Source organism: Pseudorasbora parva, chromosome 18 (assembly GCF_024679245.1).
Source record: "Pseudorasbora parva isolate DD20220531a chromosome 18, ASM2467924v1, whole genome shotgun sequence".
Lineage (NCBI taxonomy): Eukaryota > Metazoa > Chordata > Actinopteri > Cypriniformes > Gobionidae > Pseudorasbora > Pseudorasbora parva.
In genome coordinates, this window is record NC_090189.1 from 41006312 (window position 1) to 41033794 (window position 27483).

The 27483-nt window shown below is 39.0% G+C and overlaps 1 protein-coding gene across 1 annotated transcript; it reads right to left on the reverse strand.

Annotated features, from left to right (window-relative positions):
* Positions 1-209: 209 nt before the first annotated feature.
* Positions 210-27483, reverse strand: LOC137046053 (oocyte zinc finger protein XlCOF6-like). The gene is made up of 6 exons (XM_067423106.1): positions 27432-27483; positions 23359-23857; positions 23020-23274; positions 12916-13073; positions 625-1003; positions 210-375 (listed from the first exon to the last, which is right to left on the reverse strand). The coding sequence occupies exons 1-6, from the start codon at positions 27481-27483 to the stop codon at positions 210-212; spliced, it is 1509 nt and encodes a 502-aa protein (XP_067279207.1).

The following is a 27483-nucleotide window of genomic DNA, read 5'->3' on the forward strand; positions in this document are numbered from 1 at the left end:
GAAGCCTTTCTCAGCTTTCAACAAAAATATCTTCATTTGTGTTCTGAAGATGAACGAAGATCTTACGGGTGTCCAACGACATGAGGGTGAGTAATTCATGAAATAATTTTCATTTTTGGGTGAACTAACCCTTTAATAGGCTATTGTTGCTATTGATTCACAAATTCCAACTTTTGCTTAATCTGAATGTCTAATTATTTACTTCCAAGTCATGGATCTGAATGTAGCTTTGCTGACTTAGACAACTTCGGGCAATGCTTGTTCTTGTGTCTTTGTAGATTACTTGCTGTGGGAAAACTCTTCCCACAGTGTGAGCACTCGTACGGTTTCTCTCCGGTGTGAACTCTCTGGTGTAATTTTAAGTTGCCCAACCTACTGAAGCTCTTTCCACAGTGACACCAATGAGGTCTCACACCAGTATGAATAGTCTCGTGAATTTTTAAAGCCTCCAGCCGTGCAAAAGTCTTTCCACATGAAGAACAAAAGTGAGGCTTCACAACAGCGTGAGTTGTAAGGTGTTTTCTTAAGCATGATGCCACAGCAAATGTTTTCTCACACTGATCACAGCTGAAGGATCTCACTCCAGAGTGAGTGCGCAGATGATCTTTGAGGACGTTTCTGCACATGAAACTCTTTCCACACTGAGTGCATGTGAACGGCCTTTCTCCGGTGTGAACTCTCATGTGCAAATCTAGGTGTCCTTTGTAAATGAAGCTGTTTCCACACTGAGTGCAAGTGAACGGCCTCTCTCCGGTGTGGATCCTCATGTGTCTTTTGAGCTTTGATTTATGTACGTAACTCTCTCCACACTGAGTACATGTGAAGCGCTTTTCTCCATTGTGATATTTCATGTGCACATCAAGGTTTCCTTTATATTTGAAACTGTTTCCACACACAGAGCAGGTGAAGGATCCTTTGACTCCTGTTTTTCCAGCTTTTTTCTGTGTGAAATGATGAGGTTTTTGAAGCTGATGCTGTTTGTCTTCGTTCACTTCCATCGGGTCTAAAATCAACAATAAATGACCATAATTCAATTAAAGCACAAATGAGAAACATAAAAAATAAAGTTCATTCTTAATTTAGCATAAACCTGGTCCAGTATTAATCAAACTTCTCAAAGTGTCATTGTAGTCTTAAAGGGTTAGTTCACCCAAAAATGAATGTCTGTCATTAACTCCTCTCCCTAATGTCGTTCCACACCCGTTAGACCTCTGTTCATCTTCACACACAGTTTAAGATATTTTATATTTAGTCCGAGAGCGTATGCAAGTGTATGCACACTAGGAGGTCTTACGTGTGTGGAACGACATTAGGGAGAGTCGTTAATAACATACATTTCATTTTTGGGTGAACTAACCCTTTAAGTGCTTAGAATTCTTGAACTTTACTCCTACTTTCAAACTTAAGCATAAAATTAAGTTATCAAATATGTTAACGCTAAGAATCAGTGTTACTCTCCCAGTTATTTAAAACGGCTCGAGAGGTGGTTAGGAGTTGCCAGTAGGGGCTTGAGATGGCGCTGATGAGACAAAGACGAATATTTCAGGAGAGGGAGAATGTGTTTGAAATGTATGAAGATGAGCAATTAACCAAACGGTATTGTTTGGACAGAGCAGTGCCACATCTGTCCCTAACTTTACCCTTAAACTGACCCATACCACCACACTTGTCCCTAACTTTACCTTTTAACTGACCCAAACCACCACACCTGTCCCTAACTTTACCCTTAAACTGACCCACACCACCACACCTGACCCTAACTTTACCCTTAAACTGACCCACACCACCACACCTGTCCCTAACTTTACCCTTAAACTGACCCACACCACCACACCTGACCCTAACTCTACCCTTAAACTGACCCACACCACCACACCTGACCCTAACTCTACCCTTAAACTGACCCACACAGGGACACCTGTCCCTAACTCTACCCTTAAACTGACCCACACCACCACACCTGTCTCTAACTTTACCCTTAAACTGACCCACACCACCACACCTGTCCCTAACTCTACCCTTAAATTGACCCACACCACCACACCTGTCCCTAACTCTACCCTTAAACTGACACACACCACCACACCTGACCCTAACTCTACCCTTAAACTAACCCACACCACCACACCTGTCCCTAACTTTACCCTTAAACTGACCCACACCACCACACCTGTCCCTAACTCTACCCGTAAACTGACCCACACCACCACACCTGACCCTAACTCTACCCTTAAACTGACCCACACCACCACACCCATCCCTAACTCTACCCTTAAACTGACCCACACCACCACACCTGTCCCTAACTCTACCCTTAAACTGACCCACACCACCACACCTGACCCTAACTCTACCCTTAAATTGACCCACACCACCACACCTGACCCTAACTCTACCCTTAAACTGACCCACACCACCACACCTGACCCTAACTCTACCCTTAAACTGACCCACACCACCACACCTGTCCCTAACTCTACCCTTAAACTGACCCACACCACCACACCTGACCCTAACTCTACCCTTAAACTGACCCACACCACCACACCTGTCCCTAACTCTACCCTTAGGGACCCTTTTGGCCACAATCTTACATACAATTCCTTTAAATCTTAAAGGTGCCCTAGAAGGAGTTGAAACAATATTTTAAATTGTTCTCGGATATCTAGATATAGGGTAAATTACTTATTTAAGGGTTAAAATTTTCCAGATACGGTTTTACAGGTCCATTTACAAACCCTGAGCAATTGTCCCTGTGATGTAATGGTCTGTTTTTGCCTTATTTGGAAGGGTCATGAATATTAATGTTGACCGCGGCTCTGATTGGCTGTTTCATGGCGGCTCAGTTCAATGACAGAAACACATCTACTGTATACACTGTAAAAAAAAAAAAATGCTCCAATTGAAAATTATCAAGTGACTGATCACATCAAAATTTTTCAGTAGGCCAAATTGAATTCCTGTGATTTAAATTGCATCGATTCACAGAATTTCAGTTCGGCCAACTGAAAAATTTAGATGTGATCAGTCACTAGAAAATTTTCAATTGGAGCAATTGTTTTTTTTTTTACAGTGTACTGTCAATCATTGAGAGATTATGCTTCCAACCTTATGTTTGATCCTGTTTCCGACAAAGATAAAGATTTTGAGGAACAACCAATTATTTTGAGATTGGAAATGGATGCTTTTGAGTGGTAAATTTAGTCTTTATTTTCAGTAAGACCTGCAGTACTATAACTTCAGCCTACATGTGACCTAGCATATAACATTAACTTTACACGTTAACTCATCAACAGTCACAACTTTGTTTTTAGCATTTTAACAACATTTTACTTACTGTAATGTGTCACTGTTTTTTGAAATGATAGCTTCTTCACTTTGAATCAAACTCTAAACAGCGAACTGGGTAACGTTAGCACACAATGCCTTGTCAAAGTACTACCATTTCAACTTAAGTCGTGGAGATGAAGTTAGCTAGAAGGATCAAGTGTGCGATCTGTAAGCAACTAAGCTAGCATAGTTAACGTGTTGTTGATGAAAATAGCCTATAGGCTACATTTTTATTCTATCCGACAAAAGGGATTGCCACAGGTATTTATGGTTGTATTTTGTAGATTTGTATGACAACACTGGCAGGAAATAATATTAACTTTGACATTTGTCATGCTGATGCTACTTGGAATTTCCTATTGTTACTGTAACGTTAGCATCTTGCATTGGATCTAGACAACACAGGGGATATTATCGCTAATGTTGTCTCACTAAGAAACTTCCAGTTTAATCAGAAATTGTTTAGACAGTCAATAGGTGGATAAAATTACTACTTACTGCTTGCAGGGATATAGTTTGAATTCCTGCTTCTCCAGTATCAGACACTGAGTGAAGCCTACTATTGTCCAGGTTAGAAAAACTGTCCGTGGTGAAATGGGCCGAGCAAACGAACAACTTTTAATTAAATTGTTGCGGTATCCGGTTATAGATAAACATGCCTGTTGACAGTTTTGTTCAGTGGGAAGGGTATGAAAAGTCCCCACGTCCCCTGCACATAGGCTGGAACATAACATCTATTTCCACGATCTGCCATTTTCGCTATCCTCGCATGATGCATGTGCTGCAGTATACAAATGTTGGGGGCATACATATTAATGATCCCCAGCGACTGCGTCACAGGTGGCGTTATGTCGAGAATCGTCTGTTTTTATGTAGTGTTTTTCGTTTTTATGTAGACTCACTGTATGTGATGTCCAGGTACTGAACTCTTGTTATACAACTATGCCATGATTAATTACATTTTTCATTCTAGGGCACCTTTTAGATTTAGTCCAACGCTTCACTTAAAATACGACAGAAATGCTTGATAACTATCAACTTTGAGCCAAGAATAGTTTTACTCTTAAGTCAATTCTTAGCAGTGTTCTTGTGAGTAATTCTCAAAGGCTTGATAAATATGGGCCCTGGTCTTCTATTGAGTCTACTAGTATCTAGTTGAATCATGAAAAAAAGATGGCGGCAGGCAGGTGTGGAGTGTTAATCACACTACTCCTCTTAACACTATTTTACACGTTTTTATGGAATTTTAATGAGGTGGACAATATTAATTTTAATATTGAAATTAAGCAACTTAGATGTGGATGTAAGCATCTCAGTTTTGGAAAGAATGTTATCTATTCGCTGATTTTTTTTGTCCATCGGTTACAAGTTCAAAGAAACAAAGACGCGGCCAAAGACTCGGCCAGAAAAGACAGTTGTGACTTATTAATCATATTAATGTGTCTACTTGTGTCGTGAGACGTACATCAATGTCCTGGGCCTGGTTCATGCAAAGGTGGTGAAGGAGTTTGCCCAACTTTTGCCGCGGATGGCCGTCGGGCTTTGAGTGTGGAGCAATGTCGCCGATCGGAAATTGGTGTCGAATGGAGCCTGATGGCGGTTCAGTGGAGCGATTTACGTCCTTGTAATGAAACAAGAGACTTATGTGGAAAGGACTATGGTGTGTCGTATATGTTTGCTATGACAGAGAATGGAGACAGGATGCTGAGGACTCGGTCGAGTAATAATTATTAATCATTCATTACATTTATATAGCGGTTTTCTAGACACTCAAAGCGCTTAACATAGAAGGGTTGAATCTCCTCAACCACCACCAATGATCTGCTGATCTACAGTAAATCTACTGTGAATGATGAACAGCTTCTTCCAAAATCATAAAAGTTCAAAATCAGTGATCTTCTGTCCATTGGGTCAATGAGAGGTCTGCACAGGGTTCTTCTCAATGTCAGGAGTTTGCTTCCAACGATAAGTGAACTTCTTTATTTATGTCCTGAATCTAATGTGGCGTTGTTCAGCTGCAGCGAAACATGGCTTGATGATTCAATACTGGATTCAGAGATTCATATAGACAATTATTGCTTACTAAGAAAAGATCGAAATCCAAAAGGAGGTGGTGTATGTGCATACATAAGGTCAGATTTAATGTTTAAAGAGAGTAAAGAAAGTAAAAAGACTTTGCAGTCAAGAATACTGCAGTAATTTTGGTTGGTAATTGCTATCGTCCTCCTGATCAAAGTGGCTTTTATGAGAGTCTTGAAGAGATTTTAAATGTGTCAAATTATATTTTAGGTCAAGAGCTAATCATCTTGACTTAAATACAGATATGCTGAAGAAAGATTCATCAGTGTTTAAATATTTTATTTCATTTTGTGAGTCTTATGCATTTAAACAAATTATTGTTGATCCTACTAGAATTACTCCTAAAAGTAGAACAATTATTGATTGCATATTAGTTTCAGTTAATTGCAAGATTTTTAGAAGTGTTTTTTGGAGGTTGGGTTAAGTGATCATAATATATGGTTTATTTAAAGGAAGATGCCACACTCAAAAAAATTAAGTTATGACGCTGTTCACTTTATTGATTTAACACCATTATATCAGGTTTCTGGTTCAAATGTAATTGATTCATGTTAAACTGACTTAAAACCGTCACTCTTTGACATAACATGATTCAATCAAGTAAGCGGAACAAACAGGACTTTCACTTCCCATCATGCTTTGCAAATGGGCTGAATTTGGAGAGTAAATGTTTAAATAAAGTGCTATTTTATATATTTCTAACGAGATGAGAAAATGGAGAGACATTTTAATGTTTAATGTTTTGTTATGTTGGTATTTAAAAGTGTGTGTTATGTTAGTGTTTTTGGACGTTACCATTGTGGTGAAGTGTAGAGCGTGTGCTTGGGCTGAGGATCTGATAATAACAATTAAAGTTGTTGTAATGATAAAAAAAACAGCTACTTTGGGCAGGCCATGGATGTAACAAAACCATCTGGCCAATACAATCTTGTAATGTAAAAGGTTTTCTAAATGTTGTAAAAAAAAAATAGCATTTCACTCAATAAAAATAATCAATTAAACTGGATTACTTGTTTTGTTTTTATATTATATTCATTTCAGAGTAATCAAATGTAATAGTTTTGGACAAAATTAAGAATGTTTACCTGATTTAACTAAACGTCATTGTTAATTAAATTCAACATAACCCAATTACATGGAGCCTGTTGACATAAAAAAATAAGCAAATCCAAGGTATAATTTTTTTGAGTGCAAAGGGCAACATAATACACTAAAAATCAGATTGCTTAAAAGGTTAAATATTTGTTGAAGAACTTAGGAAGATAAATTGGATCGAGGTGATGCAGTGTGATGATGTGTATATAGCTTGGGATATGTTTAATAACAATTTCTTGCAAGTTTTGAACAAAGTTGTGCCTTACAAGGAGATAAGACTTAACAAAGAACAGAACCGTGGATGACAGATAGTATTCTGAAGGATATTAAGGAACGCAATGATAGTTTAAGAGCAGTTCAAATTGAAGAATATATTTCTAAATTTAATATTTTGTATGAACTTCAGTCTGGCTTTAGGAGGATGCACTCCACTGAGACAACAATTTGACAGATTTTATAAAGATGAATTGGATAAAGGAAAATTAAGTGGGATGGTTTTGTTAGATTTACAGAAAGCCTTTGACACAGTTGACCATAATATTTTGTTATTAAAATCAAATGCTATGGGTTTTGACACTAAAGCATGTAAATGGATTAACTCATATCTTTCAAATAGGTGTCAAATGGTAGATTTAAATGGAGTGTTTTCAGATAATTTGCCTATCTCTTGTGGAGTACCACAAGGTAGTGTATTGGGACCCTTTCTTTTTTTTACACTGTAAAAAATTATTTTGAAAAAAAGTAACCTGGTTGCCTTAAAATTTTGAGTTCATTAAAATTAAAATTTTGAGTTAATACAATGAATGTTTTTTGAGATTCGACAACCTTTATTAAAGTATTATTAAAAGATTTTGTACACTGTAAAAAAAATTGTGTTGGTTTTTGTTGGTTTAACTTAGTAACCTGTTTGCCTTAAAATTTTGAGTTTATTGAAATTAAAAATTTGAGTTGATACAATGAAGGAAATTTGTTTAATAAATAGAAACTCAAACTATTTTGATTTATTTCATAAATCATTACCCAATATGCTTACAAAATCTTTTAATAATCTTTTAATAAAGGTTGTCGAATCTCAAAAAACATTCATTGTATTAACTCAATTTTATTTTCAGTGAACTAAAAATTTTAAGGCAACCAGGTAACTTTTTTTCCGAAATAATTTTTTACAGTGTAAGCATATTGGGTAATTGTGTGTGTTTTATTTGTGATGACGCAGTGAAACATGCCAAATTGTGCTATTTTCATGATTTATCAAATTTTTTATGTGGTTCAGATACAATAATATTTTTAATTTCTATTTATTAAACCAATTTCCTTCATAGTATCAACTAAAAATTTTTATTTCAATAAACTCAAAATTTTAAAGCAACCAGGTTACTTACTTTTTTAAGTTAAACCAACAAAAACCAACACAAATGTTTTACAGTGTGGGAAGAATTTGTTTTTATATTCTAGTGCTGTTGCTTGGAATAAATTGCCTGACTGCTTGAACAAATTCAAGAAGAAGGTCCTTTAAGTTAAAAAAATGTCTTTTTAACGATGTTTGAGGTATTATTTGTGTATGCGGCTGTGTGTTGTGTAGATGTTATTCCCATTAAGAACTGCTCGTCTATTTTGAACTCTGAGGACCACAATGGAAATAAGCCTATGGCTTTTTTGTGTATTTTATCCTTGACAGTTTTGTATGAAATGGTCTTATTAGGCTTGATTGTACTTGTTTTAAAATTTAATTCTTAAATAAATCAAATCAAATAGTTTTAGATGTATTGTTATATGTCAGTTTAATGTTCCTCATCAGTCATTAAAGAGAAGGAAGGAAAACACCAACCTGTTTGTTCCTCTTCATCTCTCATCCTGCGGGGTTCGTCCTCAAACTCCATCTTTTCAATAGTATGTCAGAAGCTCCTCCTGGAGTAGTTCCTCCTGCTTGCTGCTTCTTCTCCTGTGGAAAGATGGGAATATACCCAGCATTTAAGCTCTCATGAACGGCTGTGGGAGCGGCTTCACTGACTGAAGGTGTGAATTGTGGTCACTGTTGCTCGTCCAGCAGATGATCATCACTCTTACATTCGCACCTGGGCAATTATCCAGGTGATCAAATAGTCATTCAGACACTATTGCATAATGAGCTGTTGTAGTCAAGACCACCTAATCCGAGACAAAGACCAGTGTGTGTTGAGTCAAAGACAAGACCAACCCTGCGTCCTAATTCGCATACTAACCATACTTAATAGTATTAATAGTAAAAATGAAGTAAAAAATGAGGAATCTAGCTATTTCAATGGGGAAATCGATTGCTTCAGTTAAAGGTAGGATAGGCAGGAATTGGTTAAAAAACTTTTTTTCCCAAGCTTGTTTAAACTTTCTTTATAATTAAAATGTAAGTACTCTGAAAAAGAAAGTATAAAAATTATACTTGCCCCTGTCCAATAAAGGTCATTTGAACACGCAGGAATGAATGGATTTATCATTGTTACAAGTACAACTGGATACATTTTATCAAGAAAAAGCAGAGGGTGCATTTATTAGATCAAGATATAAATAGTTGAAACAGGGGGGGGGGGGATACTAAGTACTTTTTTTATTTGGATAAAAGAAATGGTGAACTGACCTCTATTAGTAAATTGTTCATTAATAATACAGTCATTGAGGATGATAAAAAGATATCACAGTTTGTTACTTATTTTCAAAAAGGCCTATACACTTCCAATTATATATCGTCTGATCTGAATAACTTCCTAGATAATGTTTTAGATAAAGCCAAAATTATTAATGCAGATTTTAAATTGCTTTGTCATGATGATTTGAAATTGGAGGAAGTTAAAGAATGTATTGGCAACCTTAAAGATAACCGTTCTCCAGGTAATGATGGACTTGTTAGTGAGTTTTATTAAATGTTTCGGGATAAGTTGGCTCCATTTTTGCTAGTAGTATTTATAGAATCTATTAAAAAGGGAGAATTGCCCTCTTCTCTAAGACAAAGTGTTATTGCATTAATCCCAAAGTCACACAAAAATATTCTTCATTTAGAGAATTGGAGACCCATTAGTCTATTAAATAATGATGCCAAATTATTTGCTTTAATCTTTGCCAGAAGACTGAAAAAAGGATTATAAAATATTATAGATGAGGAACAGACTGGATTTATTCAAGGAAGGCACATTAGTAATAATATTAGATTGATACTAGATATGGTAGACTACAATAAATATGTTTTAGATGATAGTTTTATTTTATTTATTGATTTTCACAAGGCATTTTTTACCATAACACACACCTTTTTATTTAAAGCAATTGATTTTTTTTGGGTTTGGTATTTATTTTCAAAAAGCTATTAAAACCCTATACAAAGGATGCACCCGTTGAGGAAAATTAGCAAGGGGGACTTCTGGCAGATTTGAAATAGGTAGAGGGATTAGACAGGGATGTCCGATCTCCCCCTTTTTCTTTTTATTAGCAACACAAATAATGGCCCTTCACATTAAAACTGGACATTTTAGTTATATCAGTTAGCAGATGAAACTGCCTTATTTTTGAAAGATAGGAATGAAATTATTAAAGCAGTGAAATGTATAAAATAATTCTCCAATGTATCAGGGCTAAGAATGAATATAAATAAATCAGTTCTGTTTCCTCTCAAAGAATGTGGTTTAACTAACTTCTGTAATATTCCAATTGCAAATCAAGTAACATATCTGGGAGTTGTTATGTGTAAAGATGAATATCTGCGTAATAATTTAAACTTCAATCCAATTATTAACAAAACCAGTAAGAGGTTTAATACGTGGTTACAAAGGGACTTGTCAATTCAGGGACGGGTACTTTTGTCAAAAGCTGAAGGAATCTCCAGATCAGTTTATGTTTCGTTATCATTGGATATCCCCCCAAAAGTGACCAAACCATTGGATAAACTGCCTTTTGACTTTATTTGGAGAAACAAGCCACATTATCTGAGAAAAGACGTTTTATGCAATTCCAAAGATCATGGTGGTTTAAAGGTGTTGAGTTATGATGTCTTAAACAATACATTTAAAATAAATTGGCTTATTTAATATTTAAAGAATAAAGAGAGTATTTGTAATTCCTTTCCCAACTACCTATTCAAGCAATTAGGCGACCTCTCATTTTTATTGAAGTGCAATTATTCAATTGTCAAAATACCAGCTTAAGCTTGCAAAATTTCATAAACAAGCTCTCATGGCGTGGACACTGGCCTACAAACATAACTTTTCACCTAGGAGATACTATATTTGGAACAACAAAGACATCCTATACAAAAATAAATCTCTCTTTTGTGACTATTGGATCAAGAGCAATTTTATTTTAGTTAGTCAGCTTTTAAATAATGATGGAATTTTATTAACATATTGGGAATTTTTAAATAAATGTAAAATACCAGTCAGACCCAAGGAATTTGCTGTTATAATGGATGCAATCCCCCGAAAAGTTGATCCTTCTGAGGAATACACCACAGGAAGAAGATCTAGATTTTAATGATATCAAGGGTAAAATATTTATTGGTAATATAAATATTTTACAAGGTAGAGTCTCAAAGAACTATATTAGAAACATACTTATAATAATATTGTTTATCCTCCAGCTAGATTTTTCGGACTGGTGATGTGAATTGGCGTCAAGTCTGGGGAACAGTAGATGAATTTTATATTAATAACAAAGTAAAAGAAGTCTCTTTTACAATAATGCATAGAATATATCCAGTCAAACATGTGCTGGAATGCTTTAATATTAGATATTGATTACTCTTGTAATTTCTGTGATGGTGAAAAGGAACCAATTTTTCATTTATTTTTCCATTGCATATATACAAAAATATTTTGGATTGATGTGGAGCGTTTAATTAAAAAAAACTGAATGTTAATTTGCAGCTGAGTGGATTTGACATATTAATATACTTAAAGCTAGGAACACACCAAGCCGACGCCGATCAACTAGTGGCGACGAAAGCAAACTGCTGAGTCGGCTCACGTTGGCTCATGTCGGCAGCGTCTTGGGTCCAAAGCGATCCAAAGTTGCCCTGACAGAGGAAATACCTTTCCGTCCCAGCTGGTGGCAGTAGTCTGTTTTCGTTATTCGAAGCGGGAAACCGGAAGAGCTATAAAGAGATCAGCTGTCGTTTTCGTTTCCCCACACAGACGGATTCGTGCATTTCAGAACGTTCCAAATGGCATTGCCGTTGTCAGCCCTTGGTCTTTTACTTGTGGAAGAGGAAAGGTAGAAGCGGACGCGAAAAATACGAGGAACGCTCACTAAATGGGTGAAACCATGGATACCCGAAGTCAAAATGTGAAACCATAGATTATTACACTTCTTCACCTATCAATGAACCATAACAATAACAGGGCATAGCTCAAACAATACCCTGCAAATTGGCTCATTCAGATGCATTGTGGAAGTTAATGTGACACAATCTGAACAATGGCCACTTACCTAAAGGATTGTTAAAATAAATATATGTGTATGACGCATTCTGATTTACAGTAAATTATGTTTGTGACAATGCTTGGTGCTAGTTCAATGAATTATGACAGAATTTGTATATATTTTTTTCATTGGAAACATGCCTATGGTGACATTTCTTCAAAATGATATCATGCTGCTTCTTGCACATCACATAACAGCAGTTTGGAAATGAAATCTCCAGTGGCACAGAAATGTTAATGAAAATAATGTAACACTAAACCATACACTGAACTTAACTGACAGTAACCATGCTAACTATTAATTTACAGATATTACACTTTGATAACATTGTATTGTGGAGTTAGATGTCAAATTGCAAAATAAGGGTTAGAATTCTGCATCATCTTGTGTGTCTTGTGATCCTTTTTTACATAAAGAACTGTGAATGCAAGTACCTAAATTCAAAGTTTTTTTATTTTCCAAGGGTGAACAGGATTCACTTTCAGACAAAGGTTCCTTAAAGACACAATCAAAATGTGAACAATGTGATACAATAGATTCTTACACTTGTTCACCAATAACCCATAACAATAACAGGGCATAGCTAAAATAATACCCTGCAAATTGGCTAAATGGATCTATTCAGATGCACATTGTGGAAGTTGATTTGTTGAATTACTTGTAAATAGACCCATCTGAACATTCATTGGCCACTTCACCAAAAGCAAAATGTTCATTTGTTCAAATGGAAAGAAAAAATAAATAAAATAAATTACACACACACACATACATACACACACACACACACACACACACACACACACACACATACACACATACATACATACATACATACATACATACATACATACATACATACATACATACATATATATATATATATATATATATATATATATATATATATATATATATATATATATATATATATATATATATATATATATGTGTGTGTGTGTGTGTGTGTACCCTGATAGTTAGATTTGAGGTGCACTCCTTCCTTTTTGTGTGAGGTTCTAGAAACTGCAGGTGGGTCTTCTGAGCTCCAGAACTTCCTGAGGGTCCATGTTTCTTGTAACACATGTACTGGGTTCGCAATGAATCCCACCGCTTCTTGAGCTCTTTCTCTGGGAAAAAAACAAAACAAAAACATTACGCTGAGTTATGTCAATTTCATGGCTATTGTAACGTTCATTTTTGTTCTACTTTTAACTGGATGTATTCTGGATGACAGCATTTTTTTTTTTTTTTTTTTACAGTCGCTAGAACACATTTCTCAATACATTTAGGTCACTTTTGCAAAACTCTCCACACAGTTAGTACAACCGAAATATATGAGGGCTAAACTGTGGATTTATCATAGCTTTTGGACATGAAGACATGCATTAAGTGTTTTGATATCTTTAGTGCATTTTGAATATAAAATTAACTGCTGTGCAAAGATGAAAGTTGCAAACAACAATCTAACATGCAGTTTTTTTATATGGACTACTGAAGAAGAAAAAACTTGCAAAAAAGGAAATCTTACCTGACATGAGAAGTTTATTTGCGATCTCACGCCACAGTTCTGCTTTCGCCACACAGTTGACATAACGTTAACATTTTCCCGTAGTGTGATACTAAGCTGGCCTTTGCTGGATCATGCTGATCAATTTGTCTTCACTTGCCTCGGTCCACACAGCCAATATATATATTTAAATATTCACGTGTATCGGAATGAGGAATATAATCAAATGAGAGACCTTTCTTTTACTGTCTATGGAGGAGACAGGCGTTCTGTGTTCCCTCTTGACTCTGTCGTTTACTTGCTTCGTCTCTTCCGTTTTATTTTCTCGTGCACTGGTTCGCTAGCTGAACAGCAAATCAGAACGATCATATGTCCCGACTGACCGACATGCGGCGACGCCGATTTAACATGTCGAATCGGCTGAAAAACAGCCGACGAGGACCAACGCCAGCCGACGATGTGGAACTGTGTGGAACACACCGAGGAAACTTAGTTGGCCGACGCACAAAAACTGCCCGACGGCCGATCGTCGGCTTGGTGTGTTCCGGCCCTAAAGCTCCACTGTGTGATATTTTCCCCCATCTAGCGGTGTAAAGGTATCTGACCATCTAGCGGTGAATAATAGTTTCTGTTCCTCTCAATGATTTCGTTTTAACTCCTACGGTGGCTGATTTAGTCCAAGATTAACACGGCAATCCCCCTCTTCACATTCGACACGGTGCCATCGAGTGTTAAAACGGGAAAGGCGAAGCTTGAATTTACGGGTATGTCCCTCTTTGCCTAATGTACTTTCAAGATGGAGGGGCAACATAGCGACGGCATTCGAACCCCTCACCCGTATGTATTTTCAATGGTATATTATAAACTTACGAGAATATTTTATTACTTGAAAGAAGTAATTATACATTAATGAGCACATATATTTTTGAAAGAACTAAGTGTTTTTAGCTAAGAATAAACTAAAAAAGTTACACAGTGTAGCTTTAAATGATTATGGGATTGAGAAACATAAGGCATATTTCATACAATTATGAATATTAATGGGAAAATTGCACATTCATAAAGTGAAATGGTCGGACTCCAAACCTAAATTTTCTTGTTTTAAAAATTAATTCAAGCTTTATTGTTCGATTTTGTGTAATTGCACAAGTAATTGTAAAAATAAAAGTAATTGTGACATTGTATAAAATAGCACCCTTGTCCTTTTGTTTGTTATAATTTTGTTCTTGTCCTCTGGCACTGTTTTTATTTTTATTTAACTTTATTTACACTGTATTTTTATTTGAATGAATATGTCTCATTGCATTGTTCTGGTTATGGAATTAATACAAAATAAATAAAAAAAAAGATTAAAAAAGTGTTAAAAAACTACAAAAATGACGGCTGTGTGAGTCCGACGGTTAAGTTTAGATGAAGGGGTTTGTGTGATCAATGTATAAGCCTGCCAAAAAGATATTTATTCAGTGTTGTCCACATTATATTTCACCTGCAGTAGCATTGTGAACTTTTGTAATGACACGTTTGACCATTAACTTTTTAAAGCATCATTATATTTAAACTTTTTATTTTTGCTCCGCAGAGGCAGTGGAAGATGCATATGAACTGGTACAATTACAAATGCATAAATAATGTTTAAATTAACGTTTTAAAAATACAAATTTTGTTTATTGAATGTTTGTATAAAAGTAATTTGTTTGCAACAGTGCTCAAATGTGATATTGCTTAATTATATCATATGTTATACTAATATAAAAAGCTACTTTTTTTTTGCAACAATATCTTGAAGTTTGTTGGCATTTTTGACAATTAAAACTTTCCCCGCCAACATTTTAAAAAAAAGTTGCCATCCACCGCCAGGGTTTTTGACCATTTTCACCAAAATAAAATAGCCCATAGAATATTTTGTTTCATGAATATCTGAGCATGCAATATACAGGGAGTGCAGAATTATTAGGCAAATTAGTATTTTGACCACATCATCCTCGTTATGCATGTTGTCTTACTCCAAGCTGTATAGGCTGGAAAGCCAACTACCAATAAGGCATTTTAGGTGTTGTGCATCTCTGTAATGAGAAGGGGTGTGGTCTAATGACATCAACACCCTATATCAGGTGTGCATAATTATTAGGCAACTTCCTTTCCTTTTGCAAAATGGGTCAATAGAAGGACTTGACAGGCTCAGAAAAGTCAAAAATAGTGAGCTATATTGCAGAGGGATGCAACAGTCTTAAAATAGCCAAGCTTCTGAAGCGTGATCATCGAACAATCAAGCGTTTCATTCAAAATAGTCAACAGGGTCGCAAGAAGCGTGTGGAAAAACCAAGGCGCAAAATAACTGCCCGTGAACTGAGAAAAGTCAAGCGTGCAGCTGCCAAGATGCCACTTGCCACCAGTTTGGCCATATTTCAGAGCTGCAACATCACTGGAGTGCCCAAAAGCACAAGGTGTGCAATACTCAGAGACATGGCCAAGGTAAGAAAGGCAGAAAGTCGACCACCACTGAACAAGACACACAAGCTGAAACGTCAAGACTGGGCCAAGAAATATCTCAAGACTGATTTTTCTAAGGTTTTATGGACTGATGAAATGAGATTGAGTCTTGATGGGCCAGATGGATGGGCCCGTGGCTGGATTGGTAAAGGGCAGAGAGCTCCAGTCCGACTCAGACGCCAGCAAGGTGGAGGTGGAGTACTGGTTTGGGCTGGTATCATCAAAGATGAGCTTGTGGGGCCTTTTCGGGTTGAGGATGGAGTCAAGCTCAACTCCCAGTCCTACTGCAAGTTTCTGGAAGACACATTCTTCAAGCAGTGGTACAGGAAGAAGTCTGCATCCTTCAAGAAAAACATGATTTTCATGCAGGACAATGCTCCATCACACGCGTCCAAGTACTCCACAGCGTGGCTGGCCAGAAAGGGTATAAAATAAGAAAATCTAATGATATGGCCTCCTTGTTCACCTGATCTGAACCCCATTGAGAACCTGTGGTCCATCATCAAATGTGCGATTTACAAGGAGGGAAAACAGTACACCTCTCTGAACAGTGTCTGGGAGGCTGTGGTTGCTGCTGCACGCAATGTTGATGGTGAACAGATCAAAACACTGACAGAATCCATGGATGGCAGGCTTTTGAGTGGCCTTGCAAAGAAAGGTGGCTATATTGGTCACTGATTTGTTTTTGTTTGGTTTTTGAATGTCAGAAATGTATATTTGTGAATGTTGAGATGTTATATTGGTTTCACTGGTAAAAAAATAAATAATTGAAATGGGTATACATTTGTTTTTTGTTAAGTTGCCTAATAATTATGCACAGTAATAGTCACCTGCACACACAGATATCCCCCTAAATTAGCTAAAACTAAAAACTAAAAACTAAAACTTCCAAAAATATTCAGCTTTGATATTAATGAGTTTGTGTTCACTGAGAACATGGTTGTTGTTCAATAAAAAAAATGAATCCTCAAAAATACAACTTGCCTAATAATTCTGCACTCCCTGTATCAAACGAAAGAGCTGGCCCTCTTCTTTTAAACAGAAAAACTATTTTTTGAACAATATCTTGTTGGCATTTTTGACAATTAATTTCTGACCCTGCACAGTATAAATAATGTGTATAAAAATAAAATGTAACAATAAGAATAAAGAAATAAAATAACAGTATAAATAATGTCTCCTTCTGCCTGTGTTGTGTGGTGTTGTTGGAGGCGTGGTCACTGATTACTCATCACCGATCACTCTCACCTGCTGCACCTCATTACCGGGCCCATATATTCCTGTGTCTCACCCAGTCTTGTTGTCAGATCATTGCAGTGTGTCCTGTGGGTTCCTGTGTGTTGTCTTGTGCTCTCCGTGTTCTTCGTGGGATTGCTTCGCGGGATTGCTTCGCTCCGGTTCCGGTTTCAGCCGACCGTGTATGCCCGATTGCCTCCCTGCTTCACGGACATTCAGTACCCAGCGTACTCTCCTTGTATGACTGCTGTTATCAGCCACTGAGACATTTCTGATCATATGACAGTGACACGGTCAGCCCATCCAACAATCACCATGCAGGTGAGTCGAGCTCGGCTTTCCCGGCGAGAGATGGAATGCCGAAGAACTGAGGGACCGTGTATGTACTGTGGTGCGGGGGGGCATTTCCTTAATGATTGTCATTTAAAAGATCAAGCCCGGCAGTAGAGAGGAGGCTACTGTCGGGTGGAGCGTCATTGGGGAAATCCTCGTCCACAACTCTCTTGCCGGGAAGAGTGCAATGGTCGCACATTGCCCATTGGAGACCGTGTTTTTGTGGACTCCGGAGCGGAGGGTAACTTTTTGGATCGTTCTTTGGCCACACAACTCAAGATTCCTGTGCACCCCCTCAGTACTCCCATCGCTGTGCACGCCCTCAATGGACAAACTCTTCCCACCATCACACACACCACGGACACTGTCACCCTCACGGTCACGGGCAATCACACAGAAAGCGTGTTCTTTTTCATCACTGACACACTCCTCATGCCCATCGTCCTCGGTCATCCCTGGTTGGTTAAGCATAACCCCAGGGTTGACTGGGGACGCAGTTTGGTTTCTGCTTGGAGTAATCAGCCTCTTGTCTTGTGTCTGCTCGTACGTCTGTGTCTAGTTTGCTGTTACAGGAGGAGGCGGTGAATTTGTCTAACGTGCCCAAGGAGTACCTCGACCTGAAGGAAGTGTTCAGTAAGTCCAGGGCTGCTTCTCTTCCTCCCCATCGCCCCTATGACTGTGCGATAGATTTTATGCCAGGTACGTCTCTGCCTTAGGGCAACTCACTTTCTATTCCAGAAAGGGAGGCTATGGAGAAATACATTTCTGATTCGCTAGGTTCCAAGTTCATCCGCCCCTCTTCTCCGGCGGGGGCGGGATTCTTTTTTGTGGGTAAGAAGGATGGGTCCCTGCGACCCTGCATTAATTATCCTGAACAACATAGCGGTAAAGAATACCTATCCTTTGCCGTTGATGTCTTCAGCCTTTGAGAGGTTGCAGGGAGCATCAATATTCACAAAACTGGATTTACATAATGCATATCATTTGGTCCGCGTAAGAGAGGGGGATGAATGGAAGACTGCATTTAATACCAGGGGGCACTTTGAATACTTGGTCATGCCCTTCAGGCTGTCCAACTCCCCGGCAGTCTTCCAAGCACTAGTCAATGACGTGCTGGAAACATGGTCGATCAGTTCATTTATTTCTACCTGGAGGACATTTTGATATTTTCTTCGTCTCTCCAGGAACATGTCCAGCACGTCAGACTAGTGCTCCAGAGGTTGCTAGCGTATGGGCTTTTTGTCCAGGTGGAGAAATGTGCTTTCCATGTGTAGCATGTGGCTTGATTGTAATGACTACGCCACCCCGTATTAATGGGGAAAACCTTCGAAATAAAGCACGCAAGTGCGTTCCACCAAGAGAGGCAAGAGGCATGGGTTCCGTACAAAATATAATTTCTTTCTTTCTAAGAAAGTTGGCCAACAATTATTTAAAACTAGAAGGACACGTGTCATGGGCTGGAAGTAAGGAAACAGAGGAAATTAAGTCACAATAAATCTTGACGGGCTGAGGCTTCCTCTGGAGAGCAGGCTCGTGTAACCGCAACAGGCATACAATGGAAACCACGCCAATCAGAATCACACCCACCAAGTTCACTGTAAAGACACAACACTAGTGACACTGCAATAAAGGACAGAGCAAGAATGACACCCTTTGGTGATGTAAAGCCTGTAATGCTGTAAAGAACCTGCCCGCTCCAGGAAGCCCACAGCTCCTAAAGAAGAAGATACAAAAGTAAAATTAATAAATTATACAATTGTGAAAACAATCAATTTACAAATCAAATAAACAAGAGAAAGGAAGCAACGATTTACAATACACTCAGAATAAACCAAGTATAAATGCTGACAACTCACATTAAAGAAAGAAAACTATGAATGCATGTAAATGTACAAGAATTAAAAATCACCAAACTGCATATACCAAACCGTTGCAGTTAAACTCAGAATAACTCATACAAACAAGTCTACAAAGAAAACAAAGAAAATTAACACTAAACATAAAGACATAAAACATCCAGCCCACTTAATGTTAAGTACGCTTGACACAGATGTACCCGGACGCCAAAAGCAGCAGCGTGGCTCAGAGCAAAAGGTGAAGAAAAAGATTGTTGAGGGGAAACATCAAGAAACCAGCTCAACATCCACAAACAGACCTTGGACACATAAAACAGAAAAGTTAAAAACAATTAAAAGATCATGCATTGGTTTACCAATCCCATGAAGCAATGATTTTATCCAGCAGTTCACCTACTCAATGATCCAGTGAAGTAATACTTTGACGGCATCTACAAGTCACTCAATATCCTTATTAAACAGCAACAGCTGGCACTCCAATCAGGGTTACGTTAAGCAGCAATGCCATACCAATGGGAGCCCTGAAGGCACACCGCACTGAAACAAATGGCTATAACTGAAGTCAATGAAGCCAGACTTCCCACAACGTCCCAAACACAGCTTTAAACTTACCTGGAAGTAAGCAGGACATGGCACACTCAAATTTACAATTACTCATCACCCTAAACAAATGAAAATTGCAAATGTCACTGGAAAGAACTAGACTCAAACAGGTAAAATGCAAAGCCAAAACCACATACCTCCATAGTCCGTGACAACACAAAAGGGGCGGGGTTGACCATGATGCACTCCAGGAGGCATGTACCACAAGTTTATTTATGCCAATGGGGCAATAACTGATTGGCCACATCTTAACTGATAGTGACGCATTAACCAGTCACATGATCTCACTACACATGCACAGTCTGTTCCTTTCCTAGGGCACATCGTCTCATCCAAGGGAATGCGCATGGATCCCGACAAGGTTAAGGCTGTGATATATAGGCCAACCCCAGATTCCCGCAAGGCCCTGCAGAGGTTCGCCAATTTTTATCGACGTTTCATTTGTAATTTCAGCCAACTAGCCACGCCTCTGACAGTGTTGACCTCACCCAAAGTGACGTTCAGGTGGTCTGGTGCAGACAAAGCTGCATTTTATATCACATCAGTTTCCTGTTCTTTTTCCTAGTGCACACGACAGAAACAAGTTATTAATTGATGTTGAAGCATGACGTTTGAGTTGTGAGTTGTGAGAACTCATCACTGGACTGCTATTTTCCTCCTGGTGTGCCTCTTACCAGGCTCCTGCTAAACACTACCACTCATTATGCCTGATATGTGACAGCTGTGTTTTGCCCTATTTAAAGGGGTTTGTGCCATGCTTTATTGTTCAGTCTTGAGCCTAAGCTACCTGTTGTCAGCTGCAAGCTAAGTTTGTATTGATTAATGTGTTTGGACCCTTGTGTCTGTTTTGTTTTTCGGAAGCCAGGCTTCCTTTGCTTTGTTGAAATTTTCTTAAGTAAAGATTATCTTTTGTGGAAGATCAACAACTCCTTGCTTTTTCCACCTCTGCCCTTGGATTCATTAACTGGGGACTTAGCTCAGTCAGTAAGTCTTCGATCCCCACCTAGAGAAGGCCTGTTACAGTTTTACACCCAATCACATTAATAATGTTAATACTAAATCAGACAATGCACCGAAAATTTAGTGAAACAGTTGTGGTCTTGAAACTACATCCAGTCTTTTTAGTCAGAGTTAGAGACTAGAACGATTACAAAGTCTGATCTGAAGTACAACACTAGAAAAATTGTTTATCATAGCTTCATTAAATGACAGATGTTGTGAGATTTATGTTTAAACAATTTTTTTAGCAACAGAACATCATCCAGACTGTAAATAATGACAAACATCAAATGAGTGTTGTGTTTGCCTGCTATATTATACATTACTTATTTCTTCATGGTATTTTAGTCTAAATCAGTGGTTCTCAACCCCCCAGGATGACTGAGGATAGCACAAATCAAGCATAAAATCATTTTATTCTAGATATGCTAAACGGTTTTATGTAGTAGAAATTGTGAGTGAAGGGGGCTTCAGCTATTGTTGTGTATAATGGGGGGCCTGTAGTCAAAAAGGCTGAGATCTAATGGTCTAAATCTTCTCAAAAGTGTAATCAGACTTGATTAAATGTGTGAATGTGTAAAAAAGTAAAGACAAAGGAATACTTTGCCATTCAGAGATACAGGCATTTAACTTAAAAATGTCTCAGTTACATATGTAACCTCATTGCTTGAAGGAGGGGATGGAGACGGACATTAAATGTGACCAACTGAAAGGGAACTCCAGTTCTGTCATATTGTTGCATAATAATTTACAGGTAAACAGAATCTGAGAGCAAAACTGAATCTAGACCATTTCTTTGTTCAAAATAACTCCAGAGGATAATAATGACCTTCACACTCTTCTCTAAGCACTGTCCATTGACTGTAAGTCTTGGCTTGTCTCCGCTTGACTTGCACAGGCATTATTTATGATGGATGGATTCACTTTTATGAATTAATGAATAAATTAATGAGATATTTATATAGCGCTTTCATATGTACTACTGTACACCCAAAGCACTTTACACTCATGTCAGGGGTCTCTCGTCAAGCCCCAGTGTGCAGCATCCACTTGGCAGACACCGTACAACGGCGCCAGTGCTCTCACCACACACCTGCGGTGATAGAGCCAATTCAGTGGATGGGGATTATTAGGAGCCCATGATTGGTAAGGGCCAATCGAAAGAATTTGGCCAGGACACTGGGGTTACACCCCTACTCTATTACAAGAAGTGCCAAGGGATTTTTAATGACCACAGAGAGTCAGAACCTCGGTTTACCCTCTCATCCGAAGGACGGTGGTCTTTGTCAGTATAGTGTCCCCATCACTATACTGGGGCGTTAGGACCCACACAGACCACAGGGTGAGCGGCCCCTGCTGGCCTCACTAACACCTCTACCAGCAGCTACCTAGTTTTCCCAGTTGGACTCCCATCCTGGTATTGACCAGACTCAGTCCTGCTTAGCTTCAGTGGGAAACCAGTCTTGGGCTACAAGGTGATATGGCTGCTGGCTTTTATGATAGATGTATGCACTTTTATGATGGATAGATGCACTTTTATAATGGATAGATGCACTTTTATGATTGATAGATACACATTTATGATAGACAGATGCACTTTTATAATGAATGGTTGCACTTTTATTATGGATAGATGCACTTTTATGATGGATAGATACACATTTATGATAGACAGATGTACTTTTATGATGGATAGATGCACTTTTATGATTGATAGATACACATTTATGATAGACAGATGCACTTTTATAATGAATGGTTGCACTTTTATTATGGATAGATGCACTTTTATGATGGATAGATACAAATTTATGATAGACAGATGTACTTCTATGACAGATGGATGCACTTTTTTGGGCGTGGAAGAGTGGAAGAGCCAGGACAAATATTTAATGGCTCTGATTGTATTTATCTGAAAGTCGTATACACCTAGGATGACTTGATGGTGAGTAAATCATGGGCTAATTTTAATTTTTGGATGTATTATCCCTTTAATAGGCTATTGATTCACAAATTCCAACTCATGGATCTGAATGTAGCTTTGCTCACTTAGACAACTTCGGACAATGCTTGTTCTTGTGTCTTTGTAGATTACATAATTTAGTGAAACTCTTCCCACATGAAGAGCACTGGTGCGGCTTCTCTCCAGTATGAATCCTCACATGATCTTTCAGGGCTCCCGACTGAGAGAAACTCTTCCCACAGTGTGAGCACTCGTACGGTTTCTCTCCGGTGTGAACTCTCTGGTGTAATTTTAAGTTGCCCAACATTCTGAAGCTCTTTCCACAGTGGCACCAATGAGGTCTCACACCAGTATGAATAGTCTCATGGATTTTTAAATCCTGCAGCTGTGCAAAAGTCTTTCCACATGAAGAACAAAAGTGAGGCTTCACAACAGCGTGAGTTGTAAGGTGTTTTCTTAAGCCTGATCCCACAGCAAATGTTTTCTCACACTGATCACAGCTGAAGGATCTCACTCCAGAGTGAGTGCGCAGATGATCTTTGAGGACGTTTCTGCACATGAAACTCTTTCCACACTGAGTGCATGTGAACGGCCTTTCTCCGGTGTGAACTCTCATGTGCAAATCTAGGTGTCCTTTGTACGTGAAGCTGTTTCCACACTGAGTGCAAGTGAACGGCCTCTCTCCGGTGTGGATCCTCATGTGTCTTTTGAGCTTTGATTTATATACGTAACTCTCTCCACACTGAGTACATGTGAAGCGCTTTTCTCCATTGTGATATTTCATATGCACATCAAGGTTTCCTTTATATTTGAAACTGTTTCCACACACAGAGCAGGTGAAGGATCCTTTGACTCCTGTTTTTCCAGCTTTTTTCTGTGTGAAATTATGAAGTTTTTGAAGCTGATGCTGTTTGTCTTCGTTCACTTCCATCGGGTCTAAAATCAACAATAAATTAAATTATAGGACAGAAGAGCAACATAAAAAAATAAAGTTAATTCTTAATTTAGCACATGAAGTGTAATTTTAGTCTAAAATGCTGAGAATTCATGAACTTTACTCCTACTTTCAAACTTAAGAATAAAAGCAAGTTATCAAATGTGTTAAAGGTAAGAATCACCCTACCCTTAAACTTACTCACACCTGTCCATAACTCTACCCTTAAACTGACCCACACCAACACACCTGTCCATAACTCTACCCTTAAACTGACCCACACCAACACACCTGTCCTTAACTCTACCCTTAGACTGACCCACACCACAACACCTGTCTCTAACTTTACCCTTAAACTGACCCACACCACCACACCTGTCCCTAACTTTACCCTTAATCTGACCCACACCACCACACCTGTCCCTAACCTTACCCTTAAACTGACCCACACCACCACACCTGTCCCTAACTTTACCCTTAAACTTACCCCCACCACCACACCTGTCCCTAACTTTACCCTTAAACTGACCCACACCACCACACCTGTCCCTAACTCTACCCTTAAACTGACCCACACCTGTCCCTAACTTTACCCTTAAGCTGACCCACACCACCACACCTGTCCCTAACTTTACCCTTAAACTCACCCACACCACCACACCTGTCCCTAACTCTACCCTTAAACTGACCCACACCACCACACCTGTCCCTAACTTTACCCTTAAACTGACCCACACCACCACACCTGTCCCTAACTCTACCCTTAAACTGACCCACACCACCACACCTGACCCTAACTCTACCCTTAAACTGACCAACGCCACCACACCTGTCCCTAACTTTACCCTTAAACTCACCCACACCACCACACCTGACCCTAACTCTACCCTTAAACTGACCCACACCACCACACCTGTCCCTAACTTTACCCTTAAACTGACCCACACCACCACACCTGTCCCTAACTTTACCCTTAAACTCACCCACACCACCACACCTGACCCTAACTCTACCCTTAAACTGACCCACACCACCACACCTGTCCCTAACTTTACCCTTAAACTGACCCAAACCACCACACCTGTCCCTAACTTTACCCTTAAACTGACCCACACCACCACACCTGACCCTAACTTTACCCTTAAACTGACCCACACCACCACACCCTAACCTTATCCTTATACTTACCCACACCACCACACCTGTCCCTAACTTTTAACTAGTTAGGGACAGGTGTGGTGGTGTGGGTTTAACTTTTTACTTTTTACTTTTAACTAACTTTACTTTACCCACACCACCACACCTGTCCCTAACTCTACCCTTAAACTGACCACACACCACCACACCTGTCCCTAACTCTACCCTTAAACTGACCACACACCACCACACCTGTCCCTAACTTTACCCTTAAACTGACCCACACCACCACACCTGTCCCTAACTTTACCCTTAAACTGACCCACACCACCACACCTGACCCTAACTCTACCCTTAAACTGACCCACACCACCACATCTGACCCTAACTCTACCCTTAAACTGACCCACACCACCACACCTGACCCTAACTCTACCCTTAAACTGACCCACACCACCACACCTGTCCCTAACTCTACCCTTAAACTGACCCACACCACCACACCTGACCCTAACTCTACCCTTAAACTGACCCACACCACCACACCTGTCCCTAACTCTACCCTTAAACTGACCCACACCACCACACCTGACCCTAACTCTACCCTTAAACTGACCCACACCACCACACCTGTCCCTAACTCTACCCTTAAACTGACCCACACCACCACACCTGACCCTAACTCTACCCTTAAACTGACCCACACCACCACACCTGTCCCTAACCTTACCCTTATACTTACCCACACCACCACACCTGACCCTAACTCTACCCTTAAACTGACCCACACCATTGCACCGGTCCCTAACTCTACCCTTAAACTGACCCACACCACCACACCTGTCCCTAACTCTACCCTTAAACTGACCCACACCACCACACCTGTCCCTAACTCTACCCTTAAACTGACCAACACCACCACACCTGTCCCTAACTCTACCCTTAAACTGACCAACACCACCACACCTGTCCCTAACTTTACCCTTAAACTGACCCACACCACCACACCACCACACCTGTCCCTAACTCTACCCTTAAACTGACCAACACCACCACACCTGTCCCTAACTCTACCCTTAAACTGACCAACACCACCACACCTGTCCCTAACTTTACCCTTAAACTGACCCACACCACCACACCACCACACCTGTCCCTAACTCTCCCCTTAAACTGACCCACACCACCACACCTGTCCCTAACTCTACCCTTAAACTGACCCACACCACCACACCTGTCCCTAACTCTACCCTTAAACTGACCCACACCATTGCACCGGTCCCTAACCTTACCCTTAAACTGACCCACACCACCACACCTGTCCCTAACTCTACCCTTAAACTGACCCACACCACCACACCTGTCCCTAACTCTACCCTTAAACTGACCCACACCACCACACCTGTCCCTAACTCTACCCTTAAACTGACCCACACCATTGCGCCGGTCCCTAACCTTACCTGTATTACCCACACCACTTCACCTGTCCCTAACTTTACCCTTAAAGGTCCCATGGCATGGGTTGTTTTATTGTTTTATAATGTTTCCTGGGGTGTACTTATATTGATAGTGTGGTTTTTACATTAAAAAAATGTCCTTTATAATGTATTCGCTTGAAAACTCTTTATTGTAAAATGTGTGTTGGATATAAATTACTCTTAGGAATTTCACCATTCAATGTGAATTTATCTGAGGATATTCTTAAATAAGGACATCTATTCAGTGATTGGTTCATGCCTATGACATCATCCAAAATCCCGTTTGTGGCACAGCAAAGTGTCGTAAATCAACTCTAATTGTTTTAATTCTTCACATTGAATGGTGAAATTACTAAGAGTAGTTTACATCCAACACACATTGACAATAAAGAGTTTTCAAGAGAATACATTATAATATACACAATTAAAGTGAAAGATAAACATGTTTTCATCCATGTCTAAATTAAAATGTGTGTTAACTGACTTATAGCCTAGATTTTTTTATATATATAATCAGCCATCATGGATTCCAAAAGAAAATCAAGCTGGCAGGAGGAAGAAGCGATCGCTACTGCTTGCTGAATTAGACAAACAGCGGTTTTTATTTATTTATTATAAAACCCAACATTAATCAGCGCTGAAAAAGATGATGCCTGCTCTGTCCAAACGATACTGTTTGATTAACTGCTTGTCGTCAAACATTTCAAACACATTCTCCATCTATTGAAAGATCCACACACATCTCTGTCTCCTCAGTGCCATCACAAGCCCCTACTGGCAACTCCTAACCACTGAGAGACCTCTCGAGCTGTCTTAAATAACTGGGAGAGCAAGAGTGATTCTCTTAGCTTTAAGAAATATGATAACTTTCTTTAACACTTAAGTTTGAAAGTAGGACTAAATTTCATGAATTCATCAGTCATTAAAGAGAAGGAAGGAAAACACCAACCTGTTTGTTCCTCTTCATCTCTCATCCTGCGGGGTTCGTCCTCAAACTCCAT